The sequence below is a fragment of the Hetaerina americana genome, unplaced genomic scaffold (genome assembly GCF_022747635.1).
Source record: "Hetaerina americana unplaced genomic scaffold, ioHetAmer1.1.p SCAF_3, whole genome shotgun sequence".
Taxonomy (NCBI): Eukaryota; Metazoa; Arthropoda; class Insecta; order Odonata; family Calopterygidae; genus Hetaerina; species Hetaerina americana.
In genome coordinates, this window is record NW_027286874.1 from 12,826,464 (window position 1) to 12,852,784 (window position 26,321).

The window sequence follows — 26,321 nt, forward strand, 5'->3', positions numbered from 1 at the left end:
GACTATAACAATGACGAAAGAGAGACAGTCCTTGCATCTTTAATATTGTGCAGACAAATGACACAAGCCTGGAAATTAGGACATGGCTCAGAAAAACCCAAACATTGAGTTTATTTTTCAAGTTCGTGATGAGGCGACGATGCCTTTTGATGATTGATCGAAGGCACCAACCAGAAGGATATGAAAATGAACCGACCATATTTGAGGCAAAATTGTGCACATTAAATACTGTTATGGAAAGAACCATAGAAGAAGAGACCTGAGGAGTGAATACAAAGACGAATTCCGAGAAGAAAGCAATGAAATACGAAGGCACTATATACCATGGAGTAATGAAAATATTGACCGACCTGACAAAATCAAGTCTCTATTTGACAGCCAATGATAACTCCTTCTATCCTTACCTCCTCTTTAGCTCAGTTAATCGAAGGATCCCTGAAAGATAAATGGCCAAACTGATCTTTTAGGTATCTTATTTTATAGAAAGCACTTTTATCATTTTCAATGTAAGAGTTTAAATTAATTTCAACGATTTCAATTTATAAATTGATTTCAACGAGGTCTACTGATGAACAACGGTCCCTGAACGATGCTGTTAATATTAATTACTTGTATTACGTGTAACCCTAAATGAAGCCATTTAATGTCGCGATTTCACACGGAATGCCAGTTCAATCGTGGCCACCCACGTCGAAGGATGTTGACGGGGAGGCACAAGTCGGTTATAGGGTGAGGGTAGGACGAGAGGATGCCATTAAATGCTACTTAGGCCTAATTGACCACTAATTAATTGAATGAGGAAGGCAGAGAGAAGGAATAGAAGCTGCCTGTGGAAAGGGGCCAGAATGGCCAAATACAATTAAGTGTGAATGATTTATGTAATGGAAAAAGTTATGTATACCATATAAATCCATGTATATGTATATATATATATATATATATATATATATATATATATATATATATATATACACAAACACATGTAGATTTTTAGAATATAGAGACACAAAGAAAGGACACAGAAAATTTGGAAGGGACGATAAGGGAAAGAGAGTTGGAGTGATTCTTTCAAATATTTTTGGTGAGCCACAGTGAAAGTAATGGAATTAAAAGCCAGCAGCACTTTTAATTTCATTAAAAAGGCCATACTAAAAAAATTACATTAGAAAATTGATTTTCAGAGATTTAGGCAACCGAGCATCAGAAAGCAACTGTTAGAAAATATAAAATTTACAATTAAAGAAATCTGAAATTATTGAATGACACTTTAAAGACCAAAATTTTTGTTGAAAAACTTCTAAAATTATTTTAACTTTTCATTGGGAAAATGTAAAATATGGCATATCCCTATGATCTTTAGAAAAAATTATATTTCCACAATTTCAAGTTTTACCCTCGCCCCGACTTTAGAAATAAAATCAATATTTTAACCTTCTACTCTACAGATGTTTTTGTGACCGGAGGAGCAGTTCTTAACTTGTAAATGTATTTCAAGTCAATTGATATTTTAACGACGCTCATGAATAGGAGGAGTCGGAGTAAGCGGTTAAATTTCTTTTGCCTTATTTACTTAATCATTGGTGAAAAATACTCTCTCCAAGCCTTCCAGCTCTTGTAGCCGTTTAAGCAAAAACAATGATGATGATTTGTGCATGCGTAATTGAAAAATTAACTATAAAATAGCGAACATACATAGTAGACTAAGACTTTGGAAAAAATATTTATGAAACCATTGAAAAATCATTACCTGTCTGCTTTTTGCAACGGAAACTACAAATAAATGTCACTCATAGTTTCCGAAGACACTTTCAGTACTATTGCTAACAATCTAAAAGAGTCGAGCCATTCAACAAACAACTTCAACATTTCCAACTATGGATAGTCACTGGAGGTATGTGCGTTATTTTGCTTTAAAGATTTATTACTGTGGTTAATTATCTCTCACCGAGTGTTTTGTACAATGCCTAGGAATATTACTGAATGCCACTAAATGGAAATCGAATTTGTATATGGTCACACTTTCGGGAAATTTTATAGAAGAATATTTGAAAGCATACCTTTAATTCACTTCATCAGAAATAGAAATGTGCTTATTGAAACCAGTCACGAAACCTAACGACTAAAGTAAAGGCAAGTGGGTTTAACCTAGTTTTTACCGTCAAGGAGCCAAAATATTTCCCCTTATGAAGTATGAATATTATTCTCGTTATTATTTAAATTATTAATATATCATAGTAATATAATTGATAGAATATTTCATTTATGTCTTAAGGACCAAGTGTAATCAATTATAAGTCATTCTATGACAGAAATAATACTCGCACTACTTCTTTCGCTATTTTGAAAATACGTAAACTAATTCAAATGCTATTCAAACTTTGGGGTTTATGTTAAATCTGAAAATACTCATTAAAGTCCTTAATAAGCCTATTTTAGGCCTACGCACACCAAATTTAGGATGGTAATACCTAATTTCATTTGAACTATGTATTGCACATAAGCTTAGCCATTATAATCTAGAGGGTGTACTAATGATGAACTATTAGATATAAATTGTGAACGTCGAGTAAAAATAAATTTGTTAAGAATCAAAGGAAAAAGTTTATTTTCATCCCTCTATAGTTTACTCTCAGATATTTCGTTACCAAGAGCTCTACCGGATTGTGGACAGTGAGGAAAAAACGGGTGATTTATTATGAAAGTAATTCACGATCACAAACAATCGATGTAGATTAAACATAAAAATACCATTAACTTGGATAAAATAAAGACATTATTCTTCAAAGCTATCATTATAGGTGATTTTTCCTAGATGCTCAAATTATTCTACAAGGGGATGATGGCTCTTTTCCGTGTGCTTCCGTGGCTGGCCTTAATTTTGTCCCGTTTTGCCACTGTCTGGCTGATTTCTATGGAAGGGCAAAATTCTTCATAGTAATGACCCAACGATAAACGAATTTATGTCAGTCTCGGCCGATAAAGTGAAAGAAGGAATGGAGAGAGAGGTCGCTATCTCGCTCTTTGATGTCCAGTAGCCGTCGCCATAAATTTCACGAGCCTACCAGGAAAAGGGGGAATGGTGTGGAAGGAGGAAGAGAGAGAGAGAGACAGAGAGAGAAAAAGGTAAATGAAGATAGGGTGAATTTGGAGGCATGGGAAATGATAAAAGGGAGCTGGGAACTTGAGGGAAATGGGTAGAAGTGGAGAGTGTTATAGAGGAAGGGTCGCAGGGGAGAGAAAAATCTTGCGGTTGGTGGGGACCCTGATTCGGACGTCGATTCTGCAGTATCGATTAGAGCATAAATATTAAAGAAATCGATACGAGGCAGCAATTTCTCCTTGCACGGCGTGTATCCACCTCCCCCGCTTAAAATTAATATATACGCTTGTATCACGGATCATTTTATTTCGAACGAATCCATAAAGGACATCGTGCCATTTTTTAATACCAAATTACTTAAAGGGGAAGGGCAGACCCTATCAACAGTTCGCCCCACTCTCGTCGCTGTTGCTCTGCAATGAAATATTGCTGATCGCCATCAAAAAGGCCATACGCATTACGTGGACGGGTAGCCAGGCATTTATTACACACCCTTAAAATTCAAAATGATAAATTCGTCCACTTTACAATGTTATAGGACATTGAATTTGCACGATATTTTCGTCATTTGTTCTTCTGTGAAAAATGTGACCAGGTACACTAAGGATAACCATAAGCTAGCTAATGACTCCCGCATTTGAATATCATAGATCAAAGTGGGGTTCGCAAGTTACCAGAGTATTATTATTAATTAGTAAATCGCATCTACTGCAGATAATCATATTCCCTAAGATGTTTAGTAGATGCGATTTGAATTTTTAACCCATTTAATGCAACAATATAGGGGATTTCCAATGTGTCCGGACAAGAGAAAAAGAAAAATGCATATTGAGAAACAAATACATATGAATAACGATGTAAGAGTACACCAATTCATTTCAAAGCCCTGAAAAAGTTTTTAATATCAATATTCTGTAAATAGAATGCAAGTTATTATTTAAAAATCTGCTATAAAATAATTATTAATACATGAAATTGTTCTTTCGTGATTTATTTATAAAGGTTTCACTAATATAGCTAATAATATTGACTAGTTTAATTAATATATCAATACGATAAGAATTTTTAATGCAATGTAAATTGCAACACTCATTTATTTTCGCTTTTGAATCAACTCGCGGATTTACTTAAACTTTCGTGAATTTTCATTAAAAAAGATTTTTGCGTGAGCAATTGGGCATACCACTCACATAAAATTCACTTGATACTTGCTTAATATCACACAGGTAGTATTTTCGTGAGCTTCATACTTAACAACTATCATAACGGTTGTTTCTCTTTCAGTAACCGAAAAGCGGCTTTGATGCTCCGCAGAGCTACGCAATGTGTCATGGCTTGTAAAGTGATGATTAGAATAAACTTTTATTGGTACATCGGAAATATTAACAAAATCTCTACATCATTGAAATAATTATCACTTGGAATGTTCAATGAAGAATACGTACACTTTTGATATGATCTATCCAGTTTTCGAATTCATTCTGGATGCCTCTTTTTCCTTCTAATATGTTCAACAGCTTTCACAACTGCTTCTGATAACGAAAAACGCTTTTACGAAGGTATTTATTCACAATATAGAATAGGAAAAAGTCAATATGAGGACTATGGGGAGGACGAGGATTAAGCTTTACATTGACTTTCGTTGGATAATTGCGATTTCGGGGTGGGTTTATCGGACAACAACATTTACGATGGCGGAAGTGAATTATCGTGGTGCGGCATCCAGCCTGTTGATTTGAAATGTGATATTTTGCGATCGATATGCCCTTAGAGAATTCCCCGTTCATCCCCAAGTTATTCTCCATCTAGAGGTTTGTGTGATGGTACGGCACGCTGATATACGTACCATTCACCCTGAACATCGAAAATTTATATGATCATAACTTTCCCAGCAAAAGCCACCAATTCGACTTTTTTGGTGTTGGTGATGCCGGAGATTCCCAAATGAGAATTTTCCCGTTTGCTCTCAGGACCAAGGCTTTCCTTTCTTGTTAGATTAAGATTTCATATTTTATTTCTAGTTTTAAGTTTTTCCTCGCGGACCACACTTTCACTTCAGCCATGTTTCTTTTTTTCAATGCCATGCGTATCACATGCATATGTTAGACTTCACTCACTGGGACGGTTTTTACTTGCCCGTTCGGACAGTTAATGAACATTTCGGCAGATGACATAGCCAAGTATCATCCGCTGATATAACCTTTAAAAGAAACTTATCTTCCTCTATCTTAAACTGAACACACCTCCACGCGCACGGCCTGATGTCCGCGTAAAAGGAGTCTAAGAAACTACCGCATAGAAACACGTCTCATGTGCAAATACTTTGTTCACATTATCTGATTGGGACCGAATGAAATGGATAATATTTCTGATAGTGATCTGTACGTTATTTGACAACATTCTCTCACAATGATAGCAGCGGTGTTAGTGTTTACTTGTGTAAGGGCAGTGACTGGAGCTCCGGATCTACCTTCTCTTGAAATTTATTGTCCCCTCGCCCTTGAAACATTTTCAATCATATTCTAGCTGAGCTAAAAGGAAGAACAGTCTATTTATAAGTTTCCTGTGGCATTTGCGTAGTCCTCGAAATGATTTTTTCAGGTGACAGAAAAATCGTAATTAAGAGTATTTCTCGTTGTGTGTTACCTCCATCGTATCCGTAGGTGGTCTAAAGGTATTCGGATTTATGACCGCTGCTTACGCAATACTGTATTTCAACCAATAAAATGAACTTTTTAATATATATATATATATATATATATATATATATATATATATATATATATATATACATATATACACCAAAGTTAGACATAGAAAAGGAACATGACGTAGAGGACGATAGCTTAGGTCCAGGCATACTCGACAATGAGATAGAAAGGGCATTAAGGGAGATGAAACTAAATAAGGCCGTGGGGGTTGATAACAATAGTTCCTGCGGAACTATTGAAATGTTTAGGAAAATGTGGGAGGAAGAGGCCATAAGAACTGATTCGTAGTATCTATGAGGAAGAAATATGGCAGGAAGACTTTGTGAGATCAGTTTTGTTCCTATTCCGAAAAAGGTAAAGGCCACATCATGTGAGGACTATAGGACAATTAGTTTGATATCCCACGCAGCTTAAGTTGTTCTCAGGATCATAAACAAAAGGATAGAGAGTCGGGCAAATGATTACTTAGGGGATGACCAGTTTGGGTTTAGGAAGGGGAGAGGTACGCGTGATGCCATTGCAGTAATGAGATTATTAATCGAAGGGAGTATAGAATACAACCAGGAGGTATTTGCCTGTTTCGTATACTACCTTGATCAAAAAGTTCCCGGAATAACCACCGTGTGGCGCTCCCATCGTTCCGATTTGAGTTCTGTTTTTTTGTTAAATTGGTACATCTGTTGTTGATATTCCCTTTAAATCTTAGTGTCATAACTTGACATTTGCAAAAGTTACGTAGCCAAGAGTACATCTATCTCTGTGTGTGTTGGCGATTTTTTACAATTGCAGAAATGGATTTAAATTTGCAACAACGAACTTGTATTAAATTTTGCGTAAAAAACGGATTTAGTGGCGCACGGACGTTGGAAATGTTGGAAAAGTGTTTCGGCAACGATTCTCTAAAAAAAACGGTCGTTTACCAGTGGCACGAGCGGTTCAGAAGTGGTCGTGAGTCAATCGAAGATGATGAACGCAGTGGCAGACCATCGACATCGAAAGTCGGTGAAAAAATTGATAAAGTAAAAGAAATGTTGGTCAATAACCGCAAATTAACCATCAGAGAAATAGCGGAGGACTTGAACATGGCCTATGGATCCGCCCAAGACATTGTGGTTAATGATTTGGGTTTCCGTCGTGTAGCAGCAAAGTTGGTGCCAAAAGACCTCAATTTCATGCAAAAAAGAGACCGTGTTGACGTCGCAAAAGACATGATTTGCGAGGCTGAATCCGATCCCACATTCATCAAAAGGATCATTACTGGAGACGAGACGTGGGTTTATGAGTACGACACGCAATCCAGACATCAGGCAAGTGAATGGCGTTCACCAAATGAGCCGAGACCAAAAAAACCACGTCGTTTTCAGTCAAAAAAGAAGGCAATGCTGACGGTTTTCATGGATTACAACGGTGTAGTGCATCATGAATTTTTGCCAGAAGGCCAGACAGTAAACAAAGAGTATTATTTGGGCGTTATGAGACGTTTGCGTGAAGCAATTCGCCGAAAGAGACCAGAAATGTGGGAAGAAAACTCGTGGATTTTGCACCATGATAACGCACCGTCGCACAGTGCTATCATTATTCGTAATTTTTTGACGAAAAATGCAACAAATAGCATCCAACAGCCACCGAATTCACCTGATTTGGCTCCCTGTGACTTCTTTCTGTTCAATCGAGTTAAAAAACCATTACGGGGAACGCGTTTTAGCAGCCGAGAGGAAGTAATGGAAAAATCGCAGGAAGCACTGATGGACATACCGAAAACCGAATATAAAAAATGTTTCGAGGATTGGATCAAGCGCTGGCATAAGTGTGTTGCAGTCGATGGGGATTACTTTGAAGGGGACAATATAGATTTAGATGAATAAACTTGTATTTTTAATTTTCTGAATAAATTCCGGGAAATTTTTGATCAAGGTAGTATTTCGAAAAAGCGTTTGATAGAGTGAATTGGGAAAAACTAATGAGTATGTTGCAGAAAATAGGAATAGATTGGAGGGAAAGGAGGCTAATCCGCAACCTGTACATGTCTCAGACTGCTCAGGTGCGAGTGGGGAACGAGGAGTCCGGATGGGCAGTGTTAGGAAGAGGTGTAAGGCAGGGTTGCCCATTATCACCGTCGATGTTCAACCTGTATGTAGAGGAAATGATTAAAGAGGCATGGGAAGAACTGGAGGTAGGAATGAAAGTGGGCGGGGAATTCGTAAAATCAGTTAGGTTCGCTGGTGACCAAGCTTTAGTTTGTCAGTCAGCCAAGGGGCTGCATGCATTGCTGAGTGAATTGGAAATTTAGTTGGTGTGGGATGAGAATCAATATTAATAAAACAAAGGTTATGCGATTTTCTAGAAAAAAAAGGCTAAGCTAAAAATTAAAATAGGAGGGCAAAAACTAGAGCAGGTAGAACAGTTTACGTATCTCGTAAATGTTTTGGACCAACACGGTCAAAGTAGCACGTGAGGTCACGTAGCAAAGGACGTTGAGCAAGGATATTAAGAAAAGACTCGTGAAAACTTTGATATGGAGCGTAGCTACGTACGGCGCGGAAACGTGGTCATTAAAACAGGAGGATGGACGTAGATTGGAGGTTTTTGAAACATTTGTGTGGCGAAGAATGGAGAAGGTGAAATGGACCGAGAAGAAAACGAATTAGGAAGTACTTGCTATGGTGGGCGAAGAGAGGGGTTTGTTAGGAGAAATCCTATGGAGGCAGGAAAAATGGATGAGGGGCGTATTGATCGGCAGTGGAATGTTGAAGCTTTTTAAGTCTTTAGCTTTAGTTGAAGTCTTTTATTAGATGGGAGGATGTTAGGCAAACGAGGAAAGGGAAGGAACAGGATAGGGATATTGGACGGGATGAAGGGAGAAAGGAAGTACTCAGAGATGAAGAGAGACCTGATGTACAGTAGGATGCTGGATTTTTGTTTTGTTAAGAGAAACAAAATATTTATTTGTTAGTTATTTCTTAATAATTTCGACGTAATTAAGCTCCGTCATCCTCGGAAGAAGCAGTTGTACTGGAACTGCAATACAACTGTTTCTTCCGAGGAAAACAGAGCTAAATTCCGTCGAAATTATTAAGAAATAACGTGTGAGTGTTCTTTTTATGCGTTCTTATATTGTTTTTGCTGTCCAAGTTTTATATGTATATATATATATATATATATATATATATATATATATATATATATATATATATATATATCACTTTAGACACAAATATTTTAAAATTAAGCTTTTGCACAAAAATTATGCAAATTAAAAGTAATGATCGCTCTTTACTAAATAGCCCTCATATTTTCAACATTACGTTATACCTCAGTGTTTTCTCCCTATTTAATGGCCCATTGCCTTTCTTTACCAGTTTCAAGTCTTTTACGCTTATATTTAACAGTAATTTCGTTATTAAAGTGAAATTTTAGTATTCATATCAAAGGTGAAAACAATTTAAATCTAGGTTTATAGTATAATACATCATATTATAGAACATGCTACAGTCATTTTTCTTTTTAATCATTAAAGCGTTTTCTTTTTCAAACAGCAGAACTTTCTGTGCCAATATGCAGAATTTATAGTACCTTTTGGCTCGGATAATATTTCTATTCAAGTTAATTCGGCCGGAAACGTTCGAAACTGGACCCAACGGCAATATCATTCCAGCCATGATCTTAAATTAGTACGAGTCACACATCGAAATACTATAATATCTGTACGGATATATCTTGAGGGCAGAGGAAGGATATCATTCGTGATGAAGAAACATGATTACAAGACTAAATACTTTGTAAAGATCGAGATATAATCCTTTATATTGCACAAAAAAGATACAAATGAAAATTTTGTCCATTTAATGATTTTCACGCGGAAGAAAAGGCAACTGCTACCAAAGGAGACCACTTCACTGAGTGAGTTTTTTGGTATGACCCCATACGTGGTGGCAATTTTTTTGCTACCTTATTTGAGTTTATCGGCAATTTGTGCTGTGTACTCACATGAATGCCTTGTAGTTATTGCCGATCTTTTGCACGTGGATGTCGTACTTGGAGTCCACGTAGGGTTCCGTCGTCGCATAGGTTCCCGCCACGGCCACCACGGACGCCATGTCCTGGAAGTCGGCGTTCGACTCGACCTTCACCTTGCCCAGACCCCCATGCGCGTGGCCCATCTTGATGACCAGCGGAAACCTTGGAGCGCTCAGCTGCGAAAGGAAGAAGGCAGGGTCAAACCAACGGAACAACAACAGAACTAGGAAAAATAGACTCGGGTCGCACCCGAAATTATTCAGCGCAACCTTTCGGTGGCTATACTATATCCTGATAACTGCCACGGAAACGAATTCGAACTGTGCCTAACATTTTGTCAGCGCGTGGAATGCTTATTTGAGTGCCTTAGGTAACTTACTCTAAACCACCACGCCTGTTAATTGAAGGTTTAGATTTTGCCCACTTCCGGGATTGTTATTGATAAAGTATAAGGTAGGCAGGTTCCATGAAAGTTTTATCGTAAATCAGTAATGTCTCTCCATTGATTTATTAAGACCTATGCAGAGGAATATTTTGCAGTAGTTTGCGAGTTCATTCAATGGACTGACATATCATTGAAGATTGGTGATCATAATGGGAAAATCAATTGCCGGTTCCTTATTTATGGCTCAGACTAGCTAGAAGGATATATTGTTCCACCACTACCGAGGATTACGATCTCTATTATTCTATTATCATTAATCCTACTGTATTACCCAACGTGTATATCACAAAGTCTACATAGATATATATCTCAATATTGTCAACGCTTTATTTACAGAGTCAGATTTTGAAGCGGTTCTATTCATTTAAGCGTAATTTACTTCAAGCCTTTAGGTAGATAAAGATAATAGCATTCACCCAACAGTATAAAAATTGCATTGATTTTTGCAAGAGGGAAAACTTAAGAAGATAATATTTTCATTTGAAATTGAGAAAAGAGAATGCCTAGTGCAGCTATCTTTTTTGATGAAATGTAGCAGGTGTTATTTGTTGATATCGGATAAAGATTGACGTGATATATATATATATATATATATATATATATATATATATATATATATATATATATATATATATATATATATAAACGATGCCGACAAACCTCATATCCTATTTTCCTCGGGGAACACTTGGTAAAATGTAATCAGGACTGTAAAAAATTAATACCAGTTTTTCTGAATGAGCTTAAGTAGTATTCTCGGAAAAATGCATGATTCGAACGCCAAAAATGAGAGCGAGAGCTTCTCGATTTTCCGTCATGAATTCTGCCCTCCTTACTCCAACCACGATTTTCCCAATGCTCCCGCCGACTACGCGTCGTTCTTTATATTCGCCAATCGGAGCGGATCTTCGAGCAATAGTTGGTCGTAAAAGGGGGAAAAAGGGGGGCCGAAGCATTGCACGTATTGCTCCTGGAGGTTTCAACTTGCTCATACCGAGGGAGGAGGAGAAGGGGGCTAAATACCACGCACACACATTTATTGCTCTGGAAGAGAGAGAGAAATATGCAGTTCTCACTCACCATCTCCCTGGAGTTGGGGAAGTAGTTCTGCTCGATGAGCGGGAAGTTCTCCTTTCCAATGCGGCGCTGGAGCTGTAGCAGGTGGGCGAACACCCAGGGCTTGTCCTGCAGGGGGGAGATAAGAGAGAGAGAGAGGTTGAATGAGGAGTGCTTTTGAGGGACAGCAGGGGGTGTGCTGCAGGAGGGGGTGTGTGCTGGTGGCTAAGCGCGGGGCTAAACCAGAGGAATGGATTTGAGAAAGTGTGGGAAGTGGCCGTAAAGGTAATGAAGAGGAGGAGGGAGAATGCAGTAAAAGAGTGAACACGAGCGAGCAGCTTTCGAGGACTCCTAAGGTTTCCTCCGACGAACAAAGGAAACCGCCCGCCCGTTGCAGGGGTACCAAAATTCTCGGGATCCTCATTACCGCTAACTGCACCATCTTAATGGCGAAAGTAAGGGCGGTTTGTATTCCGCTCTCCATTTGCATAGAAGTTTAATTTACTTCCGAGACAAGTGTTTACGGAACGAAATAGTGATCGCAGTCTTAAATTTTGTCCCCGATGTTACACCTATTGAACTGCCGCGAAACTAAGTTTGCGTATATTTTTCGACGTTAAACGCAACTTATTTGGATAATTTTTTCCTCAACCTTACAGCTTACAATTAGGCGACAGCTTCTTTATTAATCATTGAAAAAAATATCCCCAATGTCCCTCAGGTCTCAGAAAAATGTCTCCTTGGCGTTTTCCAGAGAGTTATGAATATTTTATCCGTAGCTCACAACTTTGGTCATATGCGCATACTGTCGCCCAAACACGAAAAGTGTTATGAAAACATTCCTCTTCGTGTTTTTGATGTAAAATTTAAATTTCACGTCTGGAGCTTCGCTGTTGGGCGACTCATTAGGGTAACTACACCTCTGTCATTAAGCGTGATGCATAACCCAAACTGAGAAACGCTACATATACAGGCATAAAGCCGACCTTCTCACATGAAAGGGCTTAAATACATTTTATGAAAATGCAGCTTAAAATTATGTGTACTATTAAATTATAATCAGTTTAAAAATATGCCCCATAAAATATAAATAACCTTAGGTCATAAAAATAAAATTTCAGGAAATTAAAATTGGAAAATATAAATGCTATTGAGAATTATATTTGCATTGAACATATTGATTCAGATTTACAAGAAGAAGTTGGCTTAAAGGCGATCGCAACAGAAAATGGGAGGCAAAAACTCGCGATTAAAAATTTTTAATTGAAGTTAATTTTGGAAATTGGAATCAATTTACTATTTAACGTAAAAATACTTTCGAATTGACATGTAATAAATTGGCATGCTCCATCCATATGTACTTCTACCCTCTTTTTTGGGATTCGAGTTTGCTACGGTCTCTTATGGTGATAGTTGTCATGCACACAATGAAATTGAAGACCGAATAATAAGCTGAAATGACATTATTTGTCTCTTTTAACGCTTCTGCCTATTTCACTCTTTAACCTTTCTTTGACCCTACACCTCGGTAAGCGGTCGCATTGCTACGATCGATGCAGTGTTCCCAAGCCGGGTGACGTGAAATGCACACCCATTGCTATGCGAAACCTAATTTTCTTCAAGTTGTTAACCTCCTTCCCATTTAGGTTTCCCCAGGTGGGAATTCCCGAGATTTGGCTTCCCGGGCTTTTCCGATGACACAACACGCCGTGACCTCTACCCATACGCGATGCGTTTCCTTACTCTCTTAAATTTCGACGTATCTTCTCTTCATTATTTTCCTTTTCCCTTTGGCCTTGGCCTCTTTTTGTACTTGATTTCATTCAACGCCATTATTTCAAACTATTTGTTACAACGTGACCCCACGCGTTTAAAGACTTGCCGACGTATGGTGGTTCGGGCAAGCTGTGAAAAATTATTTTAAAGTAATTTAAATAAAGTAAATTTACTAAAAGAGCGACATTTTAATCCTGTGGGTAGCTGCGATACCTACATAGCCACTTAGGGGGTTCCAGAGTCCAATGCAGCTGATTCATTTGAGCACCGACTGCTTCACTTAAGCTGCGTGGTTTTTTCATTAGGTGTCATATCTCACGAAAAACTTCAAGTGGCACAAAAAAAGAACTAGCCCTTCTCACGCGCCAATCTTCGGGGTATTTAATGTGGTTTTGGTTTATTCTTGAAATGGTTATATTTTTTTCCAATTAGTGCGGGTGCGTTTACCACATGATCATGATGATGATTTTCATTCTGAATCAACAGCTTGGGTAGACACTTGCGCTTTAAATCTGCTGTACGACCTTAAGTTGCCCTTTTATATTCATCAAGCCGATGGAGTTGAATAGAGCCTTGAGAAGTTATGCTAAAATTAAGACTAACCTTAGTTAGAAATGTATTATAACTAATTACACAATCTACCTATTTATTTTGATATAAGAAATGGTCTCAAATTAGAAATAAAATTCTAAGAAGTCTCATGTTTAACTAAACGGTTTATACACCTTGTTCAACTAGCACTTATAAAGGAGAGTGTACGATAGCATATATAAGGGCTAATGGGCTATAGGAAATTTGTATCTGAGGGGTTTATTCATTGAGATCTTTCTGTTCCTGGGTGCGGTTTTTATATTCCAGAACAGCGAAGAGGGATTATTAATCGGGCCCCAAGAAAACTGCTCCACCTTTAAACCATGTACGCGACATGGGATTGGTTACCTTTATTTTTTTGGGTTAACAGGAGTAAAGTTGGAGAAACCGGAGAACTCTGCGAAACTGGAATAAAATATAATGAGACAGTCTTCAATCAAAAGAAGAGGAATAATCGCGCTTGAAGGAAGGTCACGAGCATTTATGTCAAAAGGACACTTTAAAAAAGAGCCTTAACTTTAAGAGAGATTCTCCACTTTTGAGGGATAATTCGGAATGGAGAACTGATAAGGTACATGAACTGATAAGGTAATGAACATTTAATTGGGATTTTCCTCTCGGAGGTAGACACATTCTTAGAACAGAGGCATAACCTGTGAATATAGTATTCAACAATGAGGAAATATTCCATTGGAATACTTATATTCAATAGTGGAAGGTAACACGCGCTTCCAAATGTTTAAAGTTTCATATCATAATTAAGGAAACAAATATTTTAAATTGACCTTTTTACTTCAACTGTGTCACGTTTCACTTCCAGGTGCCACCCATGCCATCATCTCCATTCCGATTTCACCTTTATAAACTCGAGAAAGGGATACGGCTCCATCTGCAGCCAAGAGGCATATCCAGCGGGTGAGATGAGAAGTCGTTCGTTATGGACAATTAACCAAAACGTAAAGTCAATATTATACACATTCGGTTTGGGTTTTAATCTAAAATAACCTCTCTTTATTCACCTGGAAGTTGTAGATGGAGTGCAGGGAGTTGACGCTTGGGACGCCGCCGAACTTTAGGCCAAGGAGGATATGCTTGTGGTCTTCTCCCGCGTCCTTGAGATTCTGCCTGATGAACACAAAATCTGGCCGAAATGACCTGCGGAACGATGGGGATAGCAATTGAATAATCTGATGCACAACTCTGTGCAAGAAAAATTCATGATTACGAAGGAAAGGTCATGCATTACATTGGCATATTAACAATATTTATTAAGTTGTCATAAAAATAAAATAAAGCCTCACTAAATAGACGCCAAAGGAAGTTAAACCACTTTGACGGGAAATGAGATATAAATTATGAAATTATTTTATCATTTCCTTAATTAATTACAATAATTGTAATGGCAATCCGATAAATGCTCTGAGGAATAAGCCACCACACGTTACATACTTAAAACCTTGCAATACATTTTCAGTGATAGAGTAGAACTATAGGTTTCTTGTACGAAACAGATAATAATTCACCAACGCATTGTGCTTGTGTATAAATAAAATGTTATAATGTTGAATTTTCTTTGATAATAGTTTGGCGAAGTCTCAGATGTACTAAAAATTGTTTGCGTGCTCAAAAACGTGAAAATTATAAGATGATACGAAATGGTTGAATAAAAAATTAGTTTTTTGAATTTACTGGATTAATATATTTTCTGCAAAACGGTAGAATATGGATCTTCATAATCTCATCAATTCTAAAATAATTTTATCACTGTTAAGAATATTGACATATTTTAGGATTTATTTGTTTTTCATCGAAGTCATATTTTCAAATACCTCATTATGAATGCAATTCGAATTAAGCTTAACTGCTGTCAGATGCTAAAAGTTTTGGGCAATTTATTGGGATCAAATTTGATTGAACGAAAATATGAGAAAATCAAGCAATGCAATTATTTTTTGAAAATTTCCCATGAATGCAATTAGTAGTTGATTCTTCTACATTTTTTACCAAATAATATTTCCAAAGGGTTATATTTTTTCCAAGAAATATTTTTGTACGCAATTATCGTAAAATTCAGCTTCAAAAGAAATAATATTCAAACGAAGTGTCTCGTGAAGGTCGTTTACCTTGCAATAAATTCCTAAAATGCTGCCTTTTAATATTTTCCAAAAGATTTGAAGAACATTTGGAGAAGATGCTCACACTAGACTTTTTTGGTCGGAGATCACACATTAGTTTCAACTTAAATACTGCTATGGTTAATTCCAAGAAACCGCAGGAGATGACGCAACAGTAACTTTTAACGGAGTCATCCCCTAAAATACATTTCAATGCAACAATTTCAGAGCGTGAAAATCATTCGTCTTGGCCGGGATCCCGGTCATGGCGAATGATTGCACTCTGAAATTGTTGCATTGACTGAAATAGTTACTTAAATCAATTATGCGATATAATCATATCCGATGGAGCACTTAATACCAAAGATACTTTTAATGTAATTGTCGCGTTAAGCTTTTGTGGCTGCCTCGTAAAGTATGCGGCATCCGCCTCTTGCTAAGGAGATATACTTAGCAAAAATGCACGTTCATTTTATCTTTAATAATGTCCCGTTACACATGTAAGTAAACTACATGTATTTTTTCCATATAACTATAATAGTATTTTGATTAATAGAGAATTTAAAAACAAATACATTATTTTGTAAGCTCATCCGAATATCTTCCATTACAAATCTGGAAGCACTTACCTCACCACTTTGGTGCCATTTCTGTAAACCGCCATGCTAACAGTGGCGCCGGTCTCAGTGGAAGCCGTGAGTGAGAGTTCCCGGAACTCCGCCTGCTCCACGCGAATGTCGAAGTCTCCGTGAATGCGGCGTCCCCGGAAATACTTAGACCTGGCCAGTTAAAAAGGATACCATTAAAAAAAAAATAAAAACGCTACTTTCGAAAATAGTTTTTAAATATAAAAACTCGAAATGTAGCAATTTAGGGTGAACTAAACGTTACTTACACTGCGTCATAATTGAATGCTCCAACCTCAAAATACGGTAAATATTCATTCGAATTTTAGGTAAGTGAGAAACATTAAGATTTAAGAGAATAAGCCAGAAGTTTAAAGTCAAGACGATTCTTATTTCTGTTGATTCGAATCAAACTGATCGTATTTATTGATATGTATCCAGAAACCGTGAAGGTATTCAGTTCCATCTAACAGTGAAGGATAGTTTAATTAAAATAATAAAATTATACAAGGGAAACAACCAAGAAATCATGATTAATCAATTTTTGAAAGTATTTTTCGAGATTACGAGATTTGTACCAACATGGGAAAATATAACTGATGCTAAATTACAGAGACAATTAACTTTTACTTGACATAAATGAAAATCCATCGTAATTTACATGTGGATGATTTTACATCAAAATTTTACTTAACAAGGTTAATAAAAATTTAATGAGGTTGGGCGAAAAAATAATCCTCAACTCGAGAGTAAATTCTTAATCTCATTAACTCCGAAATCACATTTTAAGTGCTGAATAAATTTAGAAAATCTGTCAGTCGAAAAATCATTCAAGTTACACATGATATCGTTTGAAAATCTAAAACTTTTGATGTCTTTTACGGAACACTTCGAGCCTGAGAAAGCAAGTTTTTCTCGCTGGTATTCAGCCAAGCACATATCTGCAGGGAGGTATGAACTGTTATATTTTACATTGCAGCTCTATGAGATACCAAAAAAAACGAAAAATCCTACGAAATATGCTTCAAGAGAAACGTTCGAGGCATTGCACATATAAAGAAAATGGTTGAACTTTTAAGCAAAGGGGAATCACGGGCTCATTGAATATCTTTGGTACAATGATGAATAACATTTAGAAATTTAACAAAAAAGACAAATGAAAGAAAGAGGGATTGCTATTTGTATTTGGAATATCCTTGGGAGATAAAAATGTCAGGAACCATATATGCACAGCCAAGAGTGTGAGATCGAGACATGTGATTTATTATCTTTCCTAGCCGGAGTGGAATCAATATTAGAGGCCGTACCAGTCGGTGTTCTGGTCGTCGATGACGAGAAGGGTGAAGCAGCGGTCCTTGTTGTAAGACGGCCGTGAGGAGGAACCTGGTAGTGCGGCGCCTAGGATTGAGGCGCCACCTTCTCGCGCCACTCCCGTCAGGGACTGCACCCGCTGCAGCAGGGACTCGCGTGTCTTGGCGGGGGAAGATGGTGCGCTAGTGGTGCGGCTGCTGGGCCTCAGGTTGAGGGACAGATCCTAGAGGAGTGGGCGCCGTGAAAGATGTTATTGATCTAATAGTTGTTAAGGAAACGCATAAAATATGAGAAAACGGAGTTGTTATAAGAATGTTGCGTTTTTAGGGAAATTAAAGAGATATTTAGTCATAAAGTATCGAGGAGGTAAATAGATTTTTTTTAATTTTGTATCTCATTATTATTTGATATTTACTTTTCAGTAATATCGTATGATTACTTCTATAACATGTCTTTTATGTTAATAACTATCCGACTTGCCACTCACGTGATTAATACCGGGAGATCTTTTGATGAAAGAGACTCTCCATTTCCCTAGAAGAGCCTTATTTTCCAGTGTCCGTTTACGCATCGGCAATTCTTTGTGAGATAGACGATCGCCATTTCCGTTAAAAATGACCCATAATATTGGGAATAATATTGCAGTATTGGGAAATAGCACGGTTATTTTTCTTCATTACTTTTCTACTATTAAGCTTACTATATTTTGAATGTTTAATCCTATTCTTTTGACACCTGATATAATTTTTTTGACGCGGTCCTCTATCATACAGGTATATCCCTATTGACGCAGACTTCTATCATGTATCCCTCTATCATGTACCTCTATCCTGTACTCCTATTATCTATAGGCATCTGAATTACTTTCTGGTCGTTTTGGGGGAGATTTTACGGAAGAAAACGACTTCTAAGAGATACCAAGTAGAGAAGACCGAATATTTCTGATGTTAATTGATGCCAAACGTTGAAAACATGCGTCTTAAGGCCAATCAATGAAATTTCTGATGCACGCAAGTACGAGAGAATTTCATGACTATTAATCAGTGGATAACGATTTGAAGACTTCCTCTGTAACTTAATAGAATGGAGACTAAGTCATAATCCCATTTAGGGAATTGAGTGGAACAGTTGGAACCGTAAGAAATAGCTATAAAGAAAAATGGCTCCCATAGGGGCTGTTATTACGAAGAGAGTCGAACTGTTCCCCGTAAATACTCGATTTACTTTTACAGCATTTCGAAACCTGTTACAAAAAAATTTTAGAGACTACAATGAGGAAAATAAGATAAGATGACGGGTGAAACCTTTCCCAATGCCTCTGAAGTCGTGAATTAGATATGACTGAGAAGAGGTAATAATACCTTTCTTGGAGTCCGGTATTTCATGAATTAAGTCATTAATAATTTATTATTTGGAGCCGGTGATGAAATAATGGGACTTTGTTAGATTTTTAATTTTATCCAGTCTTGCATAAATGCCCTCTTATATAAGTTCAACGAATGGGGGAGGTCACACAGTAAGCAACCATGGCAATAACACTCGAAAGAGAGTTACTAAATTGCTCTCCTTAGGTGAGCGCCGTTGAAATTCCACTCTCAATTAAGATACTAAAAACACCAGCTTTTGACTGTACACGTGATCTGCCACCTTGGGCCTTCGCCTAAACGAAGGAAATGCGGTCGCTTGAGGCTTAAATTGACCCCGAGTCACCCATCCTCACCCCGCCTGATCCTGCTTGCTGCTGTTGCTGCTGTTGGGCGGACCCCATGGGCGGCCCGCCGCCGGCCCCCATGCCCCCAGACATGGGTTGTGCGGTTCCCTGGAGTGGTCCCCCAGGGGTGGGCCCCATCCCGGCCGGTGGCGGATGCGGCCCTGGCCCGTGGTGCGGTGGCTGCACCCCGTGAGGCGGCGGCGGTTGTTGCTGCTGCTCCGGTCTCATCCCATCCGGGCCCTCGTCGAATTCCGACGAGAGGTCCCCGGATGAGAACCTACGGGAGAAGGGGAGAGAGCGGCGGTGGGGAGGGGCAGATGAGACCGAGTGTCTTTTTCAGTACCAGTTTCCCCGAAGACACCAGGGGGCACCACCGTTCCCATTAAGACCCTTCGTAATTTGAACAACAATGAATGCTCGAATACGATTACATATTCGTCCGTGACGTGTTTATACAAACGTTTCGAAGAGTCTTAAAGGAAGCATATTGAAACGGGTAGCATACCTTACGGGTCCCCCGGATGTCTGCAGGATAGGGAGCTTTCTCCCATAAAAAAGGCAAATTTCGAAATTGTTTATATACTTACAAATTATTTGGATTCAGAGTTTCAATGATCAAACGTGTAAAAATGACGTAGGTTTTATAAAAAAAGCAAGGAAAGAATCATGTTTTGAAACAATCCTACTTTACAAGGACAAGATCTATGTAGAAATTACTACCGTGTTTTTTTATGTAAATTTTTATCTGACAAAATACATCGGTTTAATTTCAAGTATCATTCTTTACGTAAGTTCTTCCCAAAGACTAAAATAATTGTCTAATCACCCAGCATATTCAATTTTAGGAAAACGGAGTGAATCTATTTATACAAATTAATGATCGATGACAAAATAATCAGAAAATTGACCGATAAAAAGAAATCGTGGTTTTTAGCCAGAAAAGCTTTCTCGGGCAACTTTTTTTTGGAAGAATGGCATTATTTGACTAAAGTGCTTAAATTAATCTGGGTAAATCCAAAGGAGAATTCATAGTAAATGTGGGCGTACATCAAAAACACACATTGCCACGTGTATGAGGGACGGAGCCAAAGAGAAAGGTAACCTATCGGGACGAAATTTAGGATAATCCAGCCAAGGCTTTAATAAGAACTCTTTCTCTAGAACCTTTAAATGAGGACATAAAATTAATAAAATACCGGGGTAAAAAGACAAGCAAGTAATGGGGTTCATCATCCACAACGGAGAGAAAAGAAATTGGTGTGCACGCAGAGAGGAGGCCAAAATGAAGGGTTGAAGTGTTACTCGAAGATGTGAAAACGCAAATGTCAGCCTAATTGTTTCCAGAAGTTTGTTTATTACTGACGTTACGTACCTGATTTCGGATCGACGGAAGTGAAAAATCATGTTAATTAAAATTCGTGCAAAGGTCTTTAATTAATTTTCAATCTTGTGAAAATAGTGATATTCTTTCTAATCCACCACTTTCTTTGCATTTACAGTAATATATCCTTTATATCTACATCTTCTCGTTTTGTGCTTAACTTTGTTCAAGTTTTTGCCATTTGGTATTGGTGTTAGAGATTTCCCTAAACTTTTCTTACATAGCGTGAAACGCCTCACGATTTCATGTTACCGGTAAAATAATTCATTGCAAAAGTTAATTTTATGGAAAAGTAAAGGATTAAAGCATTTTGATATATTAGTCCTGTATCGTAATTTGACGGCAAAAAATTCGATTCGCTCAAAAAACTAAAGAGTGCCACCAATTCGTGCGGGGCACAAAATGGAGACATCTGGGATTCTCGGGAAATTCTAAAGTCTTCGTAGCACGAGGCAGAAATTGGCTCCGATCCGTCATAATCCAACACCCGATCTGAAATTCAACTCTGGATATTGCCTACTAAGCTCCTCTTGATACAGCATGTTCGATTGGAGACACTCTCCGATGCCCACGCCCGAATTGTCCATCCAGAGGTGGTACGAGAGGGAAATTGGAACTGGGAATTGGTACGAGATTGAATTGAAAAAAAATAACTCTTTGAATGGGTGAAATGGCGATTATTTCATGGTCACATTTATGATATCTCTCGAGAAAGGGATTTCTGCGAAGGTGAGCAATAACCCGCCGCCGCGCCTGGACGAGGCGACGTATTAGAAGAAACGTATCACAGCAGGTTTGTCTCGGTCCTGATATTGGATAACCGTCAAAATGAAAAAGAATTGGACTCATAAATAGTACTCCTCAAGAGATATGTGATGATCTTTCGGTTGTTTGGATAAGGAGGAAAGGTTGGATCGATTTTATCAACATTTAAGCCTAATTTATCTGACGAAAAGAAACTTTTTTCTTTTTTTTGTGATAAAAATTCACTGATTTGTATTTTGAAGTGATCAATGTAAGTAAGCAGTTTTGTGCTATAGGGAATATTATTTAAAGTCGCAAATACCTTTGGTTTCGTACATGAAAATTTACTTCATCGATTTAAGAATTCGCGTCCTGCTGTGTTGATAAACTACGTCATATATCTGCTACTGATGCAGTGCAGGAAACGGTATGACAACTCTCTAGGTAGTCTCTTCAGAAGGGATATTAGCGTATTTGGAATAGTGAAACGGGCATAGGATATAAATAGAATATTATTTCACTCTTGGAATGCTGGCAAAATGGCGCCAAAACGTAGTAGAGAGCCGTACCGTTAGCAGGAAGAGCAGCAAGTAACACCAAACTACAACGGCTGGTGGTCTTGAAAATACTGCTTTTCGCTACTTTTTTATGCAAACGATAAGCCTAAAACGATCAAAGCCACCAGAGATCAGCATGAGTTTGGCAAATGAATGGCCATATTACATGGGCACTTGGTACTAGGAATGTGAGAGGTGTGCGCGGAAAGGGTCATGGTTAGTGAAGAAAATGATTTAGAGAAGAGTGGATATCTTGCGTGTGTGTGTATGAAGCGGAAAGGGTTTGAAGTTGAATTTAGGTTTCAGATTAAATGGTAGCATGCACGACAGTCAGGGAATTGGCTTGATTCTAAATAAAAGAGCTGGAATGAATGTAAATAAATACTATCAATTGCATTGAAATACGATCATTTTCTCTTAATTCGCGTGCAAGTTGATGTTCGAAGAGTTGTTCAAGTATCTTGTTTTGCCGTCGGGAATGGTGAGGCTGCAACAACAAATTATGAGTTTTGGAGATTTTTGGGAGCTGTTTTAAATGGGTTCGACTCTGACGAAAGAATAATAGTATTAGGAGAAATGAATTGTTGGTTTAGTGTTTAGCCGGGATGTATCTGAAAAAGTTGCGGATCTATTTGGCAAATTCCAGGAGCAGCTGAGAAAACTTGAGTTTGTGCGTCGAAAAACACTATTTGTCTCAAATACATGGTGTAACTTTAAGGCTATTCAGCTTGGCTAGGGAAGGATTGACTGATGAAAGGAATGACTACTAAATTCCCTGGAAGTGCATGAAAAAAATGCGTGGTCGCGAGAATGAAGGGTTATTCATGGTGAAATGTACTTAATATTCTCTGAGTGCAAAGAAAGAGGCATGATAGTGGATGGTCGCAGGTGGATAAATAGATATTCGTATTTATTTTGGAGCGAGATTGAGCCTATGGAGTCTCTTCTACCACCTAACCCCTCGTCACACATTTGAAAGATTAAAATTACAGCCAATTTACATTAATGCACATTAAATAGCAATGAAATTAATACATCAAATATCTTAGGACTAACATACAGCAATACAATACATTAGTTGCCTAGTTTAATTAATAACTATTACTCAATATATACAACATAGAATACATACAAGTACTATACTTACACATACCAATGCATGCAAACAACTTGTGAAACAATATTCCTGGTTATATTTACAAACGCCAATACAAAGTATGATGCTCCTACGGAAGAAAAAGGAAGAATCTCAAATTCTGTTTACAGCTGGATTTTTACTGGTTGGTTTGCCGGGAAATGAGTGATTATGAAGTGCGCGCTTGAATTATGGGAAAATGGTGCATTAGTTACAACGGGTGATAGCTAATTCCAATGAAGAAATAACGTAGAAGCAAATGACTGATCGCATGTAGTTTCTCTGTGATGAGGGGTTACGAGTTTATGATTACCTCCGGTATTTAGTTTATGTGTTCTATCCAGGCTACTGAGGTCACTGGCAAAATTCTGAGGGGTATTATAATTTAGTATTTGATAGAGTAAGGGCAGCACATGGAGTTTTCCGCCAGATACCAGAAATAACCCGTTTATTTTGTTAAAATATTCAGTGACGTCATCAGGTAAATTCAGAAAATTGATTTATTTATATATACCCTGCAAGCCCACGCTAGAATGTGTGGCAGGGTTTGAATACAAACCAAAATAATTTTACCCGAGAACGACCCTACCTCGGTCGAACAATGTTGTTCTGATCCCTTATCGTTCGTGGAAAAAATCGAATCATAAATATATCTGTCATACGCTTAATCTCTCTAATTTTATTAACATGATCTCTCCTGCCGCAGTACGATGGGGGTAATAATGCATTTTCAACATCACTGCTAAAGAGACCTCCCGCCAATTTATGCAAGAGCTTCAATCTGTGATTTAACCTTCGCTTCGCGAGTGATTCCCCGCCTAGCTGCTCTAATATTTTGGATACGCCGCTAAGTGTATCAGGACAACGTTTTACAAATCCCACTCCTATACGCTGCACGCGATCCAATTCAGCAATTAATCCAACTTCGTGAGGATCCCATATACTTGCAGCATACTCTAAATGAGGCCTAACCAACGACAGATAACGTTTCTCTTTAACCTTTTCATCACATTTACCAAGTACTTTTCTAATAAATCCTATTTTTTGTTAGATTTTCCACATATTCCGCGTATGTGTTACCCCCTGGAGGGATCGTGAGTGAGGGTAACGCCCAGGTATTTAATTGAGTCTACACGTTCCATTTCCGTGTTCCCAATGCAGCAGGCGTTCGGGTGGGAATATCTCTTTTTCCAAAAATTTATGACTACGCACTTTTTTATGTCTAATTCTAATTGTCAAGTGTCGCACCAGCGTTGTATAGAATTAAGGTCATCTGACAAAGCTGGTGTGCCTTCAGGATCACGGATATCGCGGGAAACCACTGCATCATCGGCAAATAAACGTATATTACAGGTGACTAAAGGGTCAATGTCGTTTACATAAAGTGGGAATAAAAGAGGTCCGATGACACCTCCCTGGGGAACACCTCCCTGAAGTAACTTCTACTGCATTTGAGCTAACTCCATATACCACTACTCTTTGAACCCGACCATTCAAAAAGTCTTTGATCCTACCCCGGATATTTTTATCAATACCATATGCTTCTAGCTTTGCGAATAATTTACTATAATAATATAATAATATTATTGGTGTTACGTTAGCCGTTAAATAAGATAAAGGTGAAGAAGCACATAAGCATGCGTATGATATTTATCAAGAGAAATAATCGAATGCAAAAAATTCGTGAACGGAAGTATAGACAGAATAAGAAAATGAGCGGAAAAATCATGATTATAAAGAGAAAATAAGAAGCTGTTTTGGAAATGACTACAAAAGATTAAGCAACGACAGGGAAAAGAAATGAACGCGAGTGAATATGAGTTGAGTTCTTGTATCGGATCATTGCAGTTATTTAAATGGAAGGAGTGCTTTGAGGATTTGCATGATATTGGCATAAATTATAAAAAAAGCCAAATGTACCCAATGCATCAGATTTTGGTAATGACCCTAGGGAAGTTGAATTTACTAAACACGAGACTGTGACAGGTGTTTTTAAGAATTTTGTAAAACGGAGAAGCGGCGGGCGTGGATGGGATATAATGAAAAATATTGAAGCGGGTTTGTGAATTACCAATGACTCGTCTGTGCGAATTTTTCATTGCATGATAGGAAAAGGAAGCAGTAACAGATGATTGGAATAACTCAAAAATAGTATTAGTTATAGTTAGTAGTATGCGGAAAAAATATATCCAAAATATAAATATAAATAAATAAATATATATATATTTATTTATTTATAATGAAAATAAGGTCGAAAGTATCGATTTTCGTTAAAGTGCACTTCATTTTATTGCATGGAAGTGAAACTTGAGCACGCCAGAATGAGCGTAAATTCATACTAAATGCGGTGTATATGGGATACTTGAGGGGAAGATAGGAGATATAGGGTGAAGGTCAGTGGGCCATGAAATAATGCAAATTGTATGCACCGGTGATATACAAGTACGAAAAAAGTGTGCTCCGCTTTGCTTGGTCATATTAAGAGAGTGGATGAGATCAATCTCACCAATCATATTTATACGAGAAGAGTAATCACTGTAAGAGGATGGAGCAGAGGAGGAAATTAATGGGCGAATGCGGCCAAAGAGTCTCTTAAAGATAAGGAATCTTAGGAGTCTTAGGAATGGAAGAGTACTTGAGCTAAACAATGATGAACATGAGTTATTAACATAAGCTAACACGCAAAATAAATGTGCAAGGATAGAATGATATGGAAGAACTCGATAAATAGAAGTGATTTCCTTTCGTAACCTAAAATAAAACTTTTCTTGACAATATCTACCCCAAAAGGGAAAAGTGTGAAAGGTTGTATATTTTTGAAACTCTGCTTCAGTATGGGCAATGGCTAGCATACACGTTAATCTAATTTGGTTGTTATTAAAATCGGAGTTCCAATTTTCAACCAATACTTTACGGAATTGTTTTTCGTGGTTGTTATATCTGCCATTAATTGCAAACTCTAAGGTTGGTTAGAGGAAAAGGGTTAATAGGGCTATCTTGTTACTCTAACTTTATGCTGCCAGCGGTCCATTGGTAGAAAATATCT

At 37.7% G+C, this 26,321-nt stretch overlaps 1 protein-coding gene across 1 annotated transcript in view; it reads right to left on the reverse strand.

Moving 5' to 3' along the window:
* Positions 1–26,321, reverse strand: part of Syn (synapsin) — a 65,823-nt gene that overhangs the window by 11,012 nt on the left and 28,490 nt on the right. Inside the window, exons 3-8 of the mRNA XM_071587689.1 lie at positions 19,468–19,735; positions 17,744–17,970; positions 16,440–16,589; positions 14,716–14,851; positions 11,354–11,458; positions 9,799–10,004 (exon numbers count right to left, since the gene is read on the reverse strand). Coding sequence (XP_071443790.1) covers positions 9,799–10,004; positions 11,354–11,458; positions 14,716–14,851; positions 16,440–16,589; positions 17,744–17,970; positions 19,468–19,686 — 1,043 coding nt within the window. The 5' untranslated portion in view covers positions 19,687–19,735. The remainder of the gene's footprint in view (positions 1–9,798; positions 10,005–11,353; positions 11,459–14,715; positions 14,852–16,439; positions 16,590–17,743; positions 17,971–19,467; positions 19,736–26,321) is intronic.